This window comes from Dreissena polymorpha, chromosome 11 (genome assembly GCF_020536995.1).
Source record: "Dreissena polymorpha isolate Duluth1 chromosome 11, UMN_Dpol_1.0, whole genome shotgun sequence".
In the NCBI taxonomy this organism is placed as follows: domain Eukaryota; kingdom Metazoa; phylum Mollusca; class Bivalvia; order Myida; family Dreissenidae; genus Dreissena; species Dreissena polymorpha.
Genome location: NC_068365.1, coordinates 70,139,941 through 70,159,624, shown reverse-complemented (window position 1 = coordinate 70,159,624; position 19,684 = coordinate 70,139,941). Strand labels below are relative to the sequence as shown.

At 35.9% G+C, this 19,684-nt stretch overlaps 2 protein-coding genes across 3 annotated transcripts in view; both read right to left on the bottom strand.

Moving 5' to 3' along the window:
* Positions 1–19,684, bottom strand: part of LOC127851569 (uncharacterized) — a 163,097-nt gene that overhangs the window by 86,521 nt on the left and 56,892 nt on the right. The window contains exon 4 of one of the 2 annotated variants that reach the window (XM_052385404.1): positions 10,133–10,683. The exons of the other annotated variant lie outside the window; for it this stretch is intronic. The gene's annotated coding sequence lies outside the window, so the exon portion shown is untranslated. Of the gene's footprint in view, positions 1–10,132; positions 10,684–19,684 lie in introns of those variants that run through there. 2 annotated transcript variants of the gene reach the window in all.
* Positions 10,730–19,684, bottom strand: part of LOC127849920 (uncharacterized) — a 169,327-nt gene continuing 160,372 nt past the window's right edge. The window contains exons 2-6 of the mRNA XM_052382668.1: positions 18,540–18,609; positions 17,833–17,932; positions 13,857–13,925; positions 12,111–12,838; positions 10,730–11,324 (exon numbers count right to left, since the gene is read on the bottom strand). Of these exons, the coding sequence (XP_052238628.1) occupies positions 10,730–11,324; positions 12,111–12,838; positions 13,857–13,925; positions 17,833–17,932; positions 18,540–18,609 (1,562 nt within the window). The remainder of the gene's footprint in view (positions 11,325–12,110; positions 12,839–13,856; positions 13,926–17,832; positions 17,933–18,539; positions 18,610–19,684) is intronic.

Sequence of the window (19,684 nt, the reverse complement as noted above, 5' to 3'; positions counted from 1 at the left end):
ACGTTAATATACATTTATGTTATTCAATTAACCTGATATGTTCATACTACTTTCGAGATATAAATGATGTGTAAAGTATATTATTTGAAATCATAAGATATAATAACACATGTCTGCGAAAAAATAGTTTTTTGCCTGGGGCTTAGCCCTAAGGCCATAGCAATGATATAAATTTCTAAGACAGTCAGAATTCTGAATAAATAAATTATATTCCTTCAACGTTGCTATTCGATATACTTAATTTTCGCTGAACTATTTACGGCCTGAAGCGATCGTGTTATTGTGTACGGTCGACAAGACGCCCCATTTATATGTATGACGTCTTATTCGCAATCCTTAGTTAGGTAAATCATATTGCTTTTCCGGAGGAGTTCTATTTAAGTTTAAACGTTTAATTTTGGTTCATGTCAGATCTGATGAACTTTTACTGGCTGCTTTGGTAGAAAAAAAGGGGTGATGTTCATACTCAAACAGTGTACAATGCATGGATTAAATAAAGCACTGTTCTAGTGTTTGAAGTTAATACAGCTTTAACGTTATCACTTTAAGAAAACATGGCTTCAAAAATGCAAGAAAATATGCTTGTTTAGATATAATTTCTTAGTTTTAACCTATTTATTTCAGCTAGATTGCATTTAAAATGCTTTCTACTTATTTGAAACGCCCTCGAGTCAATTTCCTGGGCCTAGATCCAGTATTGGTGTTTTTGGGGGAACGCTCCCCCAAATAATAATAATAATAATAATAATTATTATTATTTGGGGGAACGCTCCCACAATGGGGATTGAACCCAACACCGAACCGAAGCAGGTTGCTAGGCGGACACCATATCCACGACACCACGGCGACCTTTACAATAGTTTATTTCGTCCGCGGATTGTTTGTTAGTGTTTGCATATGGAGGAAAGTGCATATTATTATTTATAAAATAATTGAAGGAACGGCGCTTTCCGCCTTAAACGGATTTTCAAAAAATAAAGAGACGTCTTATAACGAATAATGAAATATAATCGGAACTGTACGCATATGTATTGAGCAACGTACTGCCGATGTAAAATTAATAAAAGTGTATTACACACATTTACGAGAAAACATCTGCGCATACCAAATATGAAACAAGCTTGCTGTAAGCATATATTAACTAAATGAAACCATTCTGAGAATGCAAATCATCATCATCATCAGCCTTATTATCTTCTTTATTTATTATAAACAAATATAGCAACAAAACAGCAGACAGACGCACGGACGGTTCTTTCAGAATATACGAAATTATTATTATACACCAAAAACGCTAACTCTTTACGATTATGACAGATGTTCTTTTACGGGGAGAAGTTTCAATCGGGCGGAACATGTAATTCACATTAAGAGCTCACGGAAACAAAACAATGTACATACAAGATAAGTATTGATGCAAAGCATCAAAGGGCGGCGGGAATTTCAGTGTAAAAGGTACTCAATGAAGTTAAATGAAACGATTTTTTTCTACTGTAAATATTAATATATTGGCCGATTATTTTAAACAAAATAGAAAAAGATACTGGTATAACCATTATCTATAATGTTGTGTTATAACCCCCAAATAACCATTATTTATGATGTTGTGTTATAACCCCCAAATAACCATTATCTATGATTTTGTGTTGTAACCCCCAAATATTTCATAGTTCATTTTTTTTTACATTGGTTTCCTTTTTTTACTAGCATCCGTGTGCAGTTTTCATTAATGGAACAGAACTGTGTAGGTTTTAAAAACTCTGCTTCATCTTGTAATCGTAATTTCATATTTTTTCTCAACTTCAAGGGGAGATGATTCTGAACTTATTCTTACGTTGCTCATTTACGATAGGGGTTGAGTACTCATTTATATGAAAACACTGTAAAAGTTTGAAAAAAAAATTGAATGAAAACTGTAAATTGCATAAAGAAGCTGCATTTCACATTACTTAGAAATTCAGTAAAAGATCATAATAGATTTATTGCTCCGATATTCATCATTTTCAATAGGGTTCGAGTAATACTGATATAAAAACACTTAACAAGTTTAGAAAGATTCAGACGAAAGTTGTGAAATCTTTTAAACAAGTGGAAATTGTTTACTTTGTCAAATTTAATAGAAAAAATTCTGGACTTATTGTCCCGATGTTTCTCATTTTAAATGAGGTAAAAATGCTCATTGATATGAAGACACTGTAAGTTTGGAAAGAATCTGATGAAAAATGTTGACATAATCACCTAACCAAGCAGTTTTTCACTTTTATTTATACATGTATTCATTTTAATTTATATTGAAATATATGTATGTCACGTCTTTTACACATTTTATAAAAATTCATAAATATTTGAAAAAAGCGTATAGTCTCGCTTTAAAAACGCATTACTACAGGCGATGACTTAATAAGATTTCTTAAGAAATTTTAAATTCAAAAGGTACAACCATTTACAATTTGCTGATATGTGTGTTATTAATTTATTTTATCATTTTAAGGGTAAGTTACTGCGAATAAAGAGTCCGAGGAAAGCCTAATCTCTTTCTTGAAGTCACTGACAAGGTACATTAGAGCCGCGTTCTAGAAACACCGGGCTTAATGCATGTGGACAAAGTCTCATTCAAGATCAGCCATTGCACTCCACACAGGCTAATCACTTAATGATTTACACACAAGCTAATCAGAGACGGCATTATCTGCTTTTAAGGAAAGTTTTGTCATTAAAAAGATATGATCTAAAAGAAAATCCAATACAGGTGAATATTGTTATCTCTTATTAGCCTGTTCACATTGCAAAAGCAAATATAGTACGACGGTTTACGCAAATAAATTTTGCCAAGGTTTGCAAGAACGAGGATCATTATGTTCCTTGTAACTCGTGTCTTGAATTTTTACATTTATTAACTCATATATGGCAATGTTTTAGTAAACATAGTCATACAACAAAATATTGTATGTGTAATGTAGTTGTGTAAAATAATTAAAGCAAAATTACCCTCACATATACCGGTAGTAGAGAGATTTAAGGTGACATTGTATCATCAATTGACATTGTGTTAATATAAGACTTTGTATAACAAGCATCTTGGTCATCAAACTGTTATATATACCGGTAGTAGGGAGATTTAAGGTGACATTGTATCATCAATTGGCATTGTGTTAATATAAGACTTTGTATAACAAGCATCTTGGTCATCAAATTGGTATCTTCTATTCACCCTTATATATACCGGTAGTAGAGAGATTTAAGGTGACATTGTATCATCAATTTATATTGTGTTAATATAAGACTTTGTATAACAAGCATCTTGGTCATCAAACTGTTATATATACCGGTAGTAGGGAGATTTAAGGTGACATTGTATCATCAATTGACATTGTGTTAATATAAAACTTTGTATAACAAGCATCTTGGTCATCAAATTGTAAAATAAATAATTAGAGCGAAATTACCGCTTATATATATATAGTAAGGATATTTAAGGTGACATTGTGTCAACAATTCAATTGACATTGTGTTAATATAAGACTTTGTATAACAAGCATCTTCGTCATCAAATTGTTATAGCAAAAAATCGACACGATTTTGTCACATTTTCAACATTTAGGGCGTTTTTTTTTTCAATTATTATAAGTCATTTTTGTTTTATAACACAGAGCAGTTTCAATTATTAAATGCATACTTGACTTAAAAAAAACGTTTTGTCCATTTCTTTCAAAAACACACTCCAAGAATAAGGAACAGACACTTCTCAACACGTATACATGTATTGCAGTTCGCTGAAAGACAGAATTTCCCGTCATGCCGACGGCATTGCCAGAACCTTGTCTGGTTCAAATTCCGGCGGTGGCAGTGGGCCAGATATAGCTGCTCTCGACGAAGCAATACGCATAGTCGAGAACATTCTTGCCAGTGGCGACACCTATAAAAAATCTCATGGAAACCCTCGAGAAGTTTATCAACATCCGAGACGTCGTTAATATAAGACAGCAGAGTAACGGAAGTCCGGCGAACCGGAACACGGAAGTTAATCCCGAACGAGTGGGCGTGACAAATGAGCGGTCACTTGCAAAAGGCAAAGAATCCGAAGCGGCTCTTGCCGACCGCGACTTCCATAACAAAAATTGCTTCAAGCTAGGACAGATCTGCGGCTTCTACCGAGACTCCTGCTGCGCGCGCGATACGGAGTACGGATCGAACGCGTCGATTTGCTGCATCAGGCTTTCCGGCGGCTAAAATGTCCTCCTGAGCGGCCGTTATGGGTACTGCGTGCCGAGCTACGCCTCCTACACGTGCGATGAGATGCAGAGAATGTTCAGCCTCTGGCAGCGTTAAGTAGCCGCCGCACCGGAAATGACACAATCCGTCTGTGGGATTGCTTGCCGTCGAGGCTTGTGTGTTTTTTTTTTGCAAAGTCGTTTGTCAACACTTTAAACATTATTCTTCACGTGCATGAGCTAGCGGGGATTTCACGACTAATAGTGTATCTGATTTTTATAAGATTCCATTAACCTTAGTTACTCGCCGTATGTGCATTCCATGTAGGCACGATACTTTTTTCATATATTCATTTTTGTCGTAGCTCTATCGTTTCTTTTTTCCCTATGCACTTTTTTACTCATGTCCATTGGCAGCTTTAAGCCTCGTTCTGGGAAAATGGGCTTGATGAAAGGGCGAAAAATGTCATAAGATAAGCCTGTGTAGTTCGCGCAGGCTAATCAGGGAGGAGGAACTTTCCGCGGGTATAGTATTTTAGGTTCAAAGAACGTATTTGTTTAGCGAAAACGTAGTAAAAGCAAAAAGTGTCGTCCCTCATTAGCCAGTGCGGACTGCACAGGCTAATCTAGAAAGACACTTCATGCACATGCAGAAAGCCCAGTTTTCTCAAAACGATGCTCATCTGATCAGTTTCAGTTTGTTAAATGTGTAAATATCTTCATAAAGTTGTTGTTTTGATTGAAGTTCAAAACACTCTCTCAACGACATCTCATTCAACAAAAGTGTAGAAAAGGCCAACAACCGATAAAACATTCTTACAATTCAATTTCTATGTTTTAAATACACAAACCATACACAAATAACAGAGCCGCCTTTCATGTCGTTTTGAGTCATTTTAAATGTACATCTTATGCACATTAATATTGTTTTATTGTCATGTTTGTCGTGTCCTGTCAATATTTCATATCTCGTACCATTTGTTTCACTTTTAAGTCATGTACTTTTAGTGTACATCTTATGCACATTAATATTGTTTTATTGTCATGTTTGTCATCTCCTGTCAATATTTCATATTTCGAGCCATTTGTTTCACTTTTAAGTCACGTACTTTTAGTGTACATCTTATGCACATTAATATTGTTTTATTGTCATGTTTGTCGTCTCCTGTCAATATTTCATATTTCGTACCATTTGTTTCACTTTTAAGTCATGTACTTTTAGTGTACATCTGATGCACATTAATATTGTTTTATTGTCATGTTTGTCGTCTCCTGTCAATATTTTATATTTCGTACCATTTGTTTCACTTTTTAGTCATGTACTTTTAGTGTACATCGTATGCACATTAATATTGTTTTATTGTCATGTTTGTCGTCTTCTGTCAATATTTCATATTTCGTACCATTTGTTTCACTTTTAAGTCATGTACTTTTACTGTACATCTTATGCACATTAATATTGTTTTATTGTCATGTGTGTCGTCTCCTGTCAATATTTCATATTTCGTACCATTTGTTTCACTTTTAAGTCATGTACTTTTAGTGTACATCTAGTCAATAAATTACTAGTACGAAAACATGCATTTACGACTATTATAAAAAATGCTGGTTCTGTGAATGAATTGAGCCTCGCTCTGAAAAAAACGAGCTTAATGCCTGTGCGTTAAATGTCGTACCAGATCATCCTGTGTAGTTTGTATATGCTAATCAGGGACGACACTGTCAGCTCTTATGGTTTAAATGTCGTACCAGATTATCATGTGCAGTCGGCATATGCTAATCAGGGACGACACTGTCGGCCCTAATGGAATTTGTTTTATTAAAAGAACGCGTCTTCTTCACAAAAATCTAGTTTAGGCGGAAAGTGTCATCCCTGATTAGCCTTTCTGGGCTGCACATGATAATCAGGCACGACACAAAACGCACATATGTTTAATTATATTTTCACAGAGCGAGGCTCATGATTTAATGAATCTTTTTTCAAAGAATAGTCAACACAAGAAAGCTTCCATACCTGTTTGCCAATATGAATCTGACGATTTATATAGAATAATTTAATACAATTAAGCAACGCTTTGGAAAAACGGGGTTTAATGCACGTGCGTAAAGTATCGAACCATATTAGGCTGTATAGTCCAGTGTTTAATGCATAAGCGGGAAGTGTATTCACTGATTAAAATGTGCGGACTTCACAGGCTAATATGGGACGACACTTCACGCACATGCATTAAGCTCCGTTTTCCCAGAGCGCGGCTTAATGCTCATTAATAGGCAGTGGGTCCCGAATTCCGTCAGTGGGAAAGTAATGTTTCGTTGCATATGTTGTATTAGTTGACACGCTAAAGCCATATCTGAAAACAAACAACATTTTAACACATATTCATATTTATGACTATTGCACGTTCAATTGAATTCCGCGTATCTTTAACTCTCTATTTGTTTTCACTCGTTAAATGACGAGTGTGTAAGGCGTGAAAGTTTATGTTTGTGCCATTTGACGAATATGAAACCGAATATGAAATGAGCATCTTACGCCAACAAATACACGACGGTCGGCACATATGGAAATCTAGCAAAATGCATTCCGATTCTTAAATATAATTAAATCATGTTAAGTACATCATATAGAGTCCTTATATAGCATTTAAAAATTCGCTCTCAACTCGTGCAAGTGTAGTGTTAGCTTGTTCCATGTTGACCTTAATAACTGTGCTTTGTTAAAAATGAACAGTTTTTAATCGAAGAAATGTCAGTGACTTCTATAAAAACTAATGTCAGTAAAATATAAATTGGATTTATTATATACTTTTATACGGTTTATGAGAACACGTCAGTGATAAACAACTGTTAATTTAATGTTTTAAACAGAGAAAATATAATTATGAACAATTTCATTAATTTTTAACCGGTACTTACATCATGACGTTATTTTTAGCGTACATTTCTCCCGTTAAACCCTGTTAAAAGCTTAACAAACGATGCTTAAGCATAAGATAAAACTAACTTTGTTGTTGTCATTTGATAATCTATTTCTTGAGCAAATGATCATCAGTCACACTATATTAATTCCAAGATTATGTAAATTCATACAAAACCTGTAACTTGATTAACAAATAATGTAAACATTTACGCGCATATAATCCCCCATAACCATAACTTAATTAATTCACTCAATCATGTTTTCACTCAAGACAGCGAAACTTGTGTAATAATTTCTCTGATCATTCGTGAACATAAATCGACTATCTTACACAGCAACAAATTGTGTACTATATGGAAGGACTTTTATAAACAAGTTTCAAAAATGTATCCGTGACGCTATGGATATGTTGTCCGCCCTGCTACCAGGAGGTAACGGGATCGATCCCCTCCGTGACGTTATGGATATGGTGTCCGCCCTGCGACCAGAAGGTAACTGGTTCGATCCCCTCCGTGACGATATGGATATGGTGTCCGCCTAGCGACCAGGAGGTAACGGGTTCGATCCCCTCCGTGACGATATGGATATGGTGTCCGCCTAGCGACCAGGAGGTAACGGGTTGAATCCCCTCCGTTGGAGCGTTCTTGAGATCTTTCAAAAGACAACAAGTAGTGGTTCTACCCAGAAACAGACTTGAGATCGTTTTAATAATATGACGACACTTTACGCACCTGTGTTAGGCCCAGTTTTCCCATAACGAGGCTGAAATTTATCGCACGATTTTAATGAGACGAGCATGTGATATTTGAAACACAACCCTCATCCAAGTAATCCAACCCATGAAACACGTTGCTTATATGTTTCTTTTTATGAGCATTTCAACTTGGCTTATCGGAGCATTATCTATGAAAGACGCATTTTAACGAAGTGCATGCTAATCTTGACTTTTACACGGTGATATGCGGGGATTTACATCCGACCAGGGTGGTTATATTAGGTGAGCGAACTTTTCGAGTGTTTGGAGGAAATTTTGCGTACCTTAGTGGTAATGGTGTGGTGTGTGATTTCTGCCGTATTGTTCTGGCATGATGGTTTGTTTGAATGGCGCTAATACAACGGCACGCCAATAACGACACATATATCCAAAGGTATGTGTCGACTTTGAATGTAGTCGTGTTATCGCTGTTCTAACCCGCGAGACCCAAACACTAAATGAGCGACATTGACATGTTTTTGCACATCAAACCGAAATGCTACCAATTAATACATCGTTCTTTTTGCCATTTTTGCCGCGTTGACGCACCTCATTTATCGTTCTGTATTTGTTAGAAATACAAAAAGACAACAACAAAAAACGACACATGACATTTCACGTTATTTCGTGTTAGCGTTATGGCGTTTTGTCGCCATTCGAAACCGCTAAAACGGTATGTCAAAATTCAACAACCATACATGCTGTAATTGTAGCGAGTGAAGTGTTTTTGATGTTGTAAAATCGTATCGTTTGTCTTGCTTAATTATGCGCATTTTCTGTATGTGACGCTCTTCCGGTATGCACTTCCGGTATGTGACGCACTTTGCTTCTTACGTAAGCGATGACTATGCTTATTTTCCATTATCGTTATGTTTAATGTTTCCGTGTCATTTTACAGACGATTAAGTTTTAGAAGTAGCCTCAACGAAAATGTTGAGAGCATCATGTTATATTACTTCAAATTGAATAAAGTTTGTCGTCATAATTTTATATATGGATTGCTATATCATCAATCGTTTTAAACTCCGAATAAATAAGTACCGTATATGGAGTGAATATTAATCCTCAAATAGCGACTTGAATCCCTGTCCACTGAGAATTGCTTACATTATTATAACGTGATAATAATGCGTTTTTTCAAATCAATTAACTGAATTATATTTGTGTTCCAAAGCTTTTGGAATGCAATACACATATTGTTTACTGTACACATGGATTGAATGTACACGTAAAGACTTCTTCAACGCAACACTTTTCAAACTTAATTATCGCAGTTGTTTGTTAAGAAATTGTACATGTGATCATTTTACTTTATTCTGAGCAAGATATCGATATAAGTATTCATCAATGACGATCGGGCGCTTGAGCACGTGGGGTATGTATGGTTTTATAAACATGGACATTGTTCAACGCAATACTATTCTAAATGTATTTGAATATCGTAATATAAGGTTACATCAGGATAACATTAAACTGGTTTTTAAAAATGCAGGGCTTATATGATTATTCAAGAGCGCAACCGCGAATTTTGACAAATTGCGGGCTCGCTGCGTACCACTCAGCACACTCACTCGTTTCAAGTTCTGAACGACATCTAAATCCACAAGCAAAGTATCTATTAAATACAGCTAGTCTATGCTGCTTTGGTGCTGTCAGTCTTTCCAGTATCCGCAGATTTAAGATCACATTGATAACTTCACAGATTGATGCAAATCCTACGAGAAAACAGTGGAGATATGGATCACGATATCTGATAGGCGGAGAATGTGTTTATGTCTTAGTCAATTTATAAGAGCCAATGCTCAGATCCAATCATATAACGAATATATTGGTCGTTTGTTCGCTCAGCAGAAAAGGTTGAAAGTAAAAGCAGTTTAGTTATGTTTTAACAGAAATAGACGCACTGGAAATAAAACAAATGAAAAAATGAGAATAAATGCATTTCGATGTTATTGTCTTCTCGGTTTATCATGGAAAGGAATACATAGTGCTGATTGGCGATACGTTCGTCAATCATGCATTGTCTGTTCTGAGGTTATAAACCATTGATTAGGGATGGGTTTTATCACTTTTTGAGCGCACATTTCTACGCACATCAAGTGTAAATGAGTGAATAAAAATATGGACATTGTTAAACTTGGTATTGTATTGTGTTCAAGTACTATATTTAAGATTTAATTTGCGAAGAACGAGAAAAAAGGTTAGCATAAGCATTTCGTGCTCGGGTAATATACACAAAAGCATCAATTTAAAATTTACAAATGTATTCATAGCAAACAAGCTCTATTCATATATGTTCATTATTCAATGCAGTAACACATTTTTGTATCAAATCTTTATATTCTCCATCCAATTCCTGCGCAATTGAGGAAGATTATATGTAGCGTACATCTTGATTTTTTATTCATTTGTAAAATGATTTAATTACAATTTAAACCGTAAAATGGCTTATTGACCTTGCTGGACACACGTATATATTCCACGTGGAGGTAAATAGATGAATTATATGTATAGTCGTAGTGGTTGATTATAACTTCTGATTCGAAAGTGCGTCCAAAAGATTCATAACAAAAAATATAAGAGCACGTGCATATAACAATTTACACATCATCATGCGTATTTGACAGAAATACGAGAGTATTCAACACACCAATTCAGAGTGTACAATGTAGCGATGTTAATATTTTGAAACATACAAATACATTGCCTCTTCTTACAGTTTATAATACATGTACATATCATTAAATTACATAATCGAGACTAACTAACTGGTCACAAATATCTTATATTTAACATAGGTTTATAGTTATTTGTTTAATGTCGTTACTTTGCTATATTGTTCTTTTAACCACTTATGAGACGCATAATACGCAGGACGTGCCAGTTAGCGGCGTTGTTTGTACGAAGACAACGCAATGACCACTCGTAGTAATGTAACGCTCCTGCATAGTCTCCTTCCATTTCGTAACAATGCCCGAGCAAGTTCAGTGCTGTCTCTTGGTGATACAGGTTGAGTTGATTTCTTATATCTATATTATAAGCCTCAAGGACTCCCATAGCGTGAAGCTGTGTGTCACGTTCACCGAGTCCCCCATACGTGATGTACTGCATATAGTATAGGAACGGAAGAGCATCCACCTCAGCACTGCCCATCCAATGTTTTTCAGTGTAATCTCTCTGTGCCACTTCCTCTTCAGTGATATTGCGATTCATTTCAAACAATAAAATTAAAGGGGCACAGTGTGATTCCTGTCTTAAAAAATTTACACAGAATGTGAATGGAAGTTCACTGTTGTCAGTGTTGCCTAATAGCATATCAGCAAACACCTTCAGATCCCTGTCTCCCTGTATTGATCCACATCCACACACAGCCTTGACCGTGCTGTGATACCTTCTCTCTACATCCTCCAGCACTCGAACTGCCGCCTGAAGATGACCACTGCAGTATAGCATAGAAGCAAACTTTAAGCGACTAGAAGCTACATCCGAATTTAAGGAATATTGGACACGCCTTATATGTTCGCTGTCAAGAACGTTTTGTAGTCGCAAATAGTAAGATGATTGAATTGAAATTTGTAACGCATGAAAGTGTTTAATCAATTCAAGAGCAGCAGTTTTTGACATGGTATTTGTTGAGTTTTCAAAACATTCAAAACAATTGCGTATTACACATTTTAAATTATGGTCGAAGGTTGTTTGAGAACTGATCTGTTTATGCTTGATAAATGTTAACGCAAGGTTCAATTTTTCAAAGTACTCAAACTTCAGCAGTAATCTGATGCTGTTATGTAAAAATACACCTCTGAGTTCTCCAGCCTGTACAGTATGCCGCATACTACACGCTTGTAACCGACAACTTATATTATCTATACCAATACAAAAAACATCTTGTAAGTTATTCCTTATCAACGAGTCTATATACACTAAAAGGCGTTTCTGCAGCAACTTTGAGAGTTTCCCATCGAACAAGTTCACACCTTCTATGATATAATGCGGAAGCCTTCCCAATCTCAGCCATCGCCTTAATACGTGTAAACAGAGCAAAAGTACAAACATAAGGTTGTGTTCGCACCACAGACAAGGATGTGTTCTTTCTATGGTGAAAAACATTATAGTTTTACAATGAAAGCTTGTAATAGCATCCCCCACAATGTTAGCAAATAATGATTTTTTGATTAGTTTTAAAACAATGTAACATTTTATTTGAGTCATATTGAAGCTAAACATCAACATTCGTTCTATCAGGTTTGGAGACAGTCGCCATTCTTCACGCTTGTAATCGCTGTCTGGATGTCCTGCTGGTACCAGGAAACACGGAGCTATCCGTGCAGCCTCGAGAAGCTGAACAGGTGGCCAGTGTTTACCTCTACATCGGTCTATCCAGTGCTGTATTTCAGGAAAAGGTTTGCGTATATGACATGCATTTACAATATCCCAGTTAGGCGTAAAACTCACAGAAGGCCCATTTTTAGTAACCTCCCCTTGATCTCTATTTACATACTCGATTTCCTGTTTCCATCTTTCAGCACTGAACAGTATTTGCCCAGAATCTTTCCTTACGAACGTGTCATCGGTCAGACTGGTCTCTGGTTCCGGTGTGTCTGTATGGATGAGTTGTAGCAAGTACTGTTGAGGTGGAGTGGTGTTGTCGTGGAGCATCAGAAGGTTAATCATCCCAGTCCTCCAGTCTTCCCAGACGGTCATGATATTGATTATGTGGTTACTTTGTAGGAAATCAATATCAGACTGGAGACCGGGAGTTGTGGTCCCTTCCGACTGGCTCCCGAAATGAAAACACTCACTGTTCATTCCTTCTAGTTGATATGATATTTTCTCAATGTGCTCCCTCCGCAAGAAAGTTCTCCTCCGCTCCAATACAGTTTCCTTCCCAGCTCCACTGTCGTCAAGTGCGTCAAACATCCGAATAGACAATTCTGTGAAATGCTCTGGAATCTAAATATGCATATATGATATTACTTTCAATTAGTTTCGATCATTTGTACATATATATTGAGCATAGTTTTGCAATATTTTCGATACACATTGCGTATATTATTTGTTTAATTTTATATAAATTACTTACATGTTTCTGTTGATAACTCTTTACTAGTACATCTTATTTTATCGTTTGTATCAAACATGCAGCAGATGAAATTCATCAAAACCAAATGTATTTATAGTACTTAATATAAAATATTTTTAAGTATGTAAGAATATCACATAGACAAACATGTATACGAGAACTGATAAATCCATACGCGCGCTGATAGATATAAATCAGATACGATTAAAAATCAATAGGTTAAGTCTTATTTAAAATTGTGATTTGCTCCGTTTGATGAAATAATATATTTCCAAATGAAGGATGTATGTGTTTTGAATGTTTTTTATTTTTAACCGAACATGCGTCATTATGTAAATGTGGATGCCCAGGTTGCCTGATTGTGAGTTGGAGACCGACCCGTCGATTCACACGCCTGCCAGTCGTTGTTTCAGTTAGCCAGTCAGAAAGTATATCAGTCACTCCTTGTGTCTAGGCTGTCTATCTGTCTGTCTGTCTGTTCCGCTCTGCCTGTCCAAAGAAAGACTGACTTTCTTCTTCAACGATGCCTGTCTGTATTCTTAACTTCAGATTAGCCTATGCAGTCATCATAGGCTGATCAGGGACGACACTTTCCGCCGAAAGTGGATTTTTTTCTTAAGAGTATTCTTTTAAAAGAGAAGAACACTAAAAAGCGGAAAGTGTCGTCTCTGATTACCCTGTGCAGACTTCACAGGTCTGTGCGGAATACACAGGCCGGTACGGACTGGCTATTGTGGGACGATATGTTAGGCACATGCCTTAAGCCCCTTTTTCACAGAGCGCGCTTCATGTATATATGTGGCTTTCTTGTCTGTCTATTTTTACATTTCTGTGTGCTCAACTATCAAATACAAACAACTAGTTTACAAACAAATGCTAATGATATACCTGCATGATTGATTGAAGGTTTTGATGACGCTTTTTGTTCGACGCTCTTCTGACACCAATATCGCTTTCCTAATAAAAAAACATGTACCATGATAAGCAAAAAATTATATACTAGAAACTCTATTTATACGATTCGAAATTTGGATGAAAATATAATTTCAAGTTAATATCAATTTACATAAAAGTTCACACCAGTTAATTACATGGTCTACTTGATCAAAGTGACTTGCCTGTCATTGGCTTTTATGGATAATCATATCCAATATATATTTGAATCAGATTGTTGATAATCACAATGCATTAATATCTTATGTTGTAGAATAAATACATAATTATTTAGTATTCAAGTGTTTCGCTTGTGTATTCGTAAAAGGGAAATATTTAGATGATAATACACGGCTGAGCCGGGGCAGGCGGTGATTATCGGCCCGCAGGAACTATAACGGCCCGTATTAACGTCTTTAATATATACCTTACTTTGTTTTGTTTATCTTTGTTGTGTTTTTTCTCTAAAATGTATTACAGAATCAGCTGTTTGTACTTTTATTTTCATTCAATTGATTACGCATTTATGACGTATTTCTGTGACATAATTTCTGTGACGAAACAACAGTTTCAGCTACCTATTCGGACGTGGAAAGTTTAGATAGAATATTTTAGAGCATCGAACGAAAACAAAAACGTATTTCGGATTGTGCATTTGTCGTGCACAATTGGAAGCTTTGATACAATTCTTGTAATCGCTCTGACAAGTAATTCAATTTTATAAATCGTGTTTTTGGTGACAGTGGGTAGCATTCGCTACAATCGTTTAAAGGGGCCTTTTCACGGATTTTGGCATGTTTTGAAGTTATTCATTAAATGCTTTATATTGATAAATGTAAACATTGGATCGTAAAAGCTCCAGTAAAAACTCAAGAATAAAATTTAAAAAGGAAAAAAACATTGCCTGGAACAGGTTTCGAACCTGTGACCGATGGAGTCCTGCAGAGGTCCTGACGTAAAATCGCTTTAGACCTCTCGGCTATTCATCCGAGTATACAAAGTAGTGTATTATATACCTCATATACGCAATCTTCGTAGTTTCACAAAAGTTAACAAAAACAGAACTCTCCAAATTATTCAATCGTTTCGCGTTGCTACGCTTTATAAGTATAAGGTTTTAAAATCGTCAAAAGATGCATATAATGGCTATATTTGACCATGGTAAATGTTCAGTAATACTGTTTCCTTACAAATATCATAACTAAAACAAAAAATTGCGAATCTGAAACAACTTTTGACAATTTGGTCAATTTACAAATACGTGAAAAGATCCCTTTAAAAAAGTATGATTCAAAATAAATATAGATAAACGGATAGAATACAAAACAAGAGCACCGCCTTGCGGGTGCAGACCGCTCATCTATTTTCTTTTTAAAGGTGAAGGGACTCTCATTTTCAATCACAAAGGAGGGAGGGGTGGAGTGAAGAGCGGTGCATTGTGTGGGGGTGTGGACATTTATTACATTTTCTTCTAAAAATGCGAAAAAAAGGAAAAAAAAATCGGGGGGTGCGGGGGTGGGGGGGGTGGGGGGGGGATTCTTGGGTGCGATGGTTGGACGGTATATCAAACATAAAATAATAAAAATAAATATTTGTGTTTTTTAACCGTTTCATAAAAAAAAAATTGGGGGGGGGGGGGGGTGAGGTGGGGGGTATAGTGTGAAGGTGTGGTGAGATGATCTTAAAAAAAAAAAAAAAAAAAAAATAGGGGGGGGGGGGATTCGGGTGGGGGGAGGGGGGGTGGGGGGGGGATTCTTGGGTGCGATGGTTGGACGGTATTTCAAACATAAAATTATCAAAATAAATAGTTTTGTTTTTTAACCGTTTAAAAAAAAAATTGGGGAGGGGGTGGGGTGGGGGGGGGTATAGTGTGAGGGTGTGGTGGTCATTTGTGAGATGATCTTAAAAAAAAAAAAAAAAAAAAAAAAAAAAAATAGGGGGGGGGAGTTGGGGGGGGGCACGGGCGATGGTTTGGGTGGAGTCTATTGTGGTATGTCAGGTAAGAGTAGTTTTGTCAAAGTATCAATCAAATCTAATCATAAATAAAGAAGTTATGGCAATTTTAGAGAAATTTAATAATTTGACCTTGAGAGTCAAGGTCATTCAAAGGTCAAGGTAAAATTCAACTTGCCAGGTACAGTAACCTCATGATAGCATGAAAGTATTTGAAGTTTGAAAGCAATAGCCTTGATACTTAAGAAATAAAGTGGATCGAAACACAAAATTTAACCATATATTCAAAGTTACTAAGTCAAAAAAGGGCCATAATTCCGTAAAAATGATATCCAGAGTTATGCAACTTGTCCTTTTACTGTACCCTTATGATAGTTTGCGAGTGTTCCAAGTATGAAAGCAATATCTATGATACTTTAGGGGTAAAGTGGACCAAAACACAAAACTTAACCAAACTTTCAATTTTCTAATTATAAAGGGCCCATAATTCCGTCCAAATGCCAGTCAGAGTAACATTACTTTGCCTGCACAGTCCCCTTACGGTAGTTAGTAAGTGTTGCAAGTATGAAAGCAATAGCTTTGATACTTAAGGAATAAAATGGACCTTAACACAAAACTTAACCAAAATTTTCAATTTTCTAAGTATAAAAAGGGCACATAATTCTGTCAAAATGCACGCCAGAGTTATCTAACTTTGCCTGCCCAGTCCCCTCATGATAGTAAGTAAGTGTACCATGTTTAAATGCAATAGCATTGATACTTTCTGAAAAAAGTGGACCTAAACGCAAAACTTAACCAAAATTTTCAATTTTCTAAGTATAAAAAGGGCATATAATTCAGTCAAAATGCACGCCAGAGTTATCTAACTTTGCCTGCCCAGTCCCCTCATGATAGTAAGTAAGTGTACCAAGTTTGAATGCAATAGCATTGATACTTTCTGAGAAAAGTGGACCTAAACGCAAAACTTAACCGGACGCCGACGCCGACGCCAAGGTGATGACAATAGCTCATAATTTTTTTTCAAAAAATAGATGAGCTAAAAACGGATTGCACATCGTTGTCATTTAATTATTGTAAGCATCTGATTTAAGTTGTCATAGAGATAATTGTGTCTTTTATTTTTTAAATGTTGCTGTTTTGTGAAACCTGTTAACGCTCAAATAAAGGCATCAATCTAGTGTGAAGCACATCTATAGTTTCAATCGATATTTGTATTATCCAAATTGGGTGCTACCTGTCATTTAATAATCTAATAATGATTGGTTATTTCGTTGATTTGTGGCTAAGGCTGAATGTGGACGCCATTTTTTTCCCAGTTTAACGTCACGCGCACATATTCTGAGGGCCAATTATAAATAATCGACCCTAGGGCCGAATATTTATAATGACCCCGCAACGGTGATAAGGGTATGGCAAACTGTACAAATTTGTTACTATATATAGTAAGGTATGTATTATATACATATTTAGTTTCCTTTGGAAAAAATGACACTCGAGCGTGGTTTATTGTGCAATTATATTTGTTGATGCTCCGCTGAGAAGGATGTAGTGGTTATTTAACAAAATATGAAATATGAACCATTGGTTTTTACGGCAATCATTAACATGTTACGCTAAAACAATTTTCTGAAATGTATCCTATAACATAATCAGTTTATGCTATCTATGTTTCAGTGACTCAATACAATCACAGCATTTCCAAATGACCTTATATTAAGACAAACACTTATGGCAGAGCTAAGCCGGGCGTGATCCTTTATATAGCATATAATACTTTATGTTCTTAACTTAAATTATCACTGAGCCAGCTTTTCGTAAATATATTTACATTTAGTTAAAAACGCAATTTATTATGTTTCTCGTTTAAAGTAATTTCTGTGACGAAACGCAAAAGTTTATGCTACTACAAGTATTGTGTAAGTTATAATGTTACAAAAACATGCTAACATAACATATAGGATTCTTTGAAAGCACAAACCTTGTTCTGCATCCTTGATTCTCTTGGCGCGGCTTCCATATCCACTGAAAGGTTCCACATCTTGCTAAACGCAACCTGTACTTCTTCAAACTCGTGTAACCTGAATGTATCAAGAATTAATCATTATTAACATGTGATCTGCGATACTATTAGGATGCTTCAAACGTTTAAATATAAGGTACATACCCCAATCAAATAAGAAACAATTTAACTCAGAGTAATATATCTATTTAACTTCAAAGCTCGAAATAAATCATATCATGGAGCATATCACATTTCGCGTACATAAGGCTGCACACAACAAACTTTGTAGCCACCAATGCGAGTTGGCCCCGGTCAAATTTGTAAATAAAGAGAACATTGCTTAAGTAAGCACTTTTTGAGTGTCTAAATAATAATGAATGTCAGGCTTGAGTTGTAGTGATTTTTCTTGGATGTTTGTAAGTTACCAAAACATTGGCATTGTAACTACATGTAAAGCTGCATACAGGTCACAATATACCAAAGGATTTCCTTAACAAATTCAATGTAAAACCGACAACTTCAACGAAAACTAAAGTCAAACTTTTGCGCGTAGACACCCCCATACCCATACCTTTTCTTAAAGACCATGCCAAGCCGAATGGATTTAAACGATAAAAAAGATATATCATGCAGTATGTAAGAAAGAACTCGACGCGAATCAACGGTCACTGTTTTAAGGCCACCTTTTTACCGGCTGATCTCCAGTTGATGAGGGTTTCCCGCCATCTGTCAAAATCCCATGTAGTCTCCAACCTATAAGCAAAACACTGAATTTGTAGTATACAACAATGTTTTCCCTACCACATGCACACAGAAATATTCAAAAAATAAAGTCATGGCAAGTGCCCATACAGAGAATTGTGTCTTCAAATAAATGACGTTCCATTCTTTAGAGGGTATAGCATTGAACACCAAAATGATTTAGTATATTGTAACCTAAAGGAGAAATATATTCTGATTAAAATGTGTTTTTATTGCATATAATTATCTTCCTATTCATATTGCACCAATATATTAAGTTTGGCTGGATTATCTGTCCATGTGGCCATTTTATATCATATTTTTACACGCTGGTGTTTTCCGTCCGAAGAAAGCGATTTTAGGCCTGTTAAAGCTTAAATGTCCCTTTAAGATTTAAAGCGGTTGTGTTCAATATCTGCAACAATATACCAAAACAAACCAAATGGATAGGCACCTGGGGCTTATGCTGGGTGGGGAAAGAATGAATTTGTTAGATATTTTCGCTCTAAGCCAATTTTGATAATGTCTCCTTAGTGTTTTTTTTAAATCACCACAAAAATGTCAATTTCAAAGCAAAAAAAAATCCAATTTCATCCAAAACAATAAACAAATTAGTAAAAATAAGAGATCAACGATACTTTAAAGTGTAGAAATCAATAAGCTTCCAATGACTTGTTGTTGCGCAACAATAAAAGAGTGAAATCTTGAAAGCGCCTTGTCGCTCGGAGCCCCTTTATTTACCAGCAGCCAATGATATATTCTAGCAAAAAATGTCGTGGGTGCCTTTAAACTGCAGCAGATGGTCAATATGCACTGCCAGCTCTCATTTAGTGGTTCAAGAGAATACAAAATTCCATATTTTGAGCACAAAATAAGTACTTTTGACTATTTTTATGGTGGCAATCAGGTCAAAATGGAGGTTCATAACCGAGCGAAAGAAAAAAATGCTCATGTTGGGTGTTTAGACTGGAAGGAAAGGTTAAAATGAACAAGATACAAATATGTAGGCAAGCATTATAAGCTTAGCAATGAGGTTCCATGTACTAACAGGGGCAGAAAGGGAGCTCAGATCAATGTAGGCTTCCTG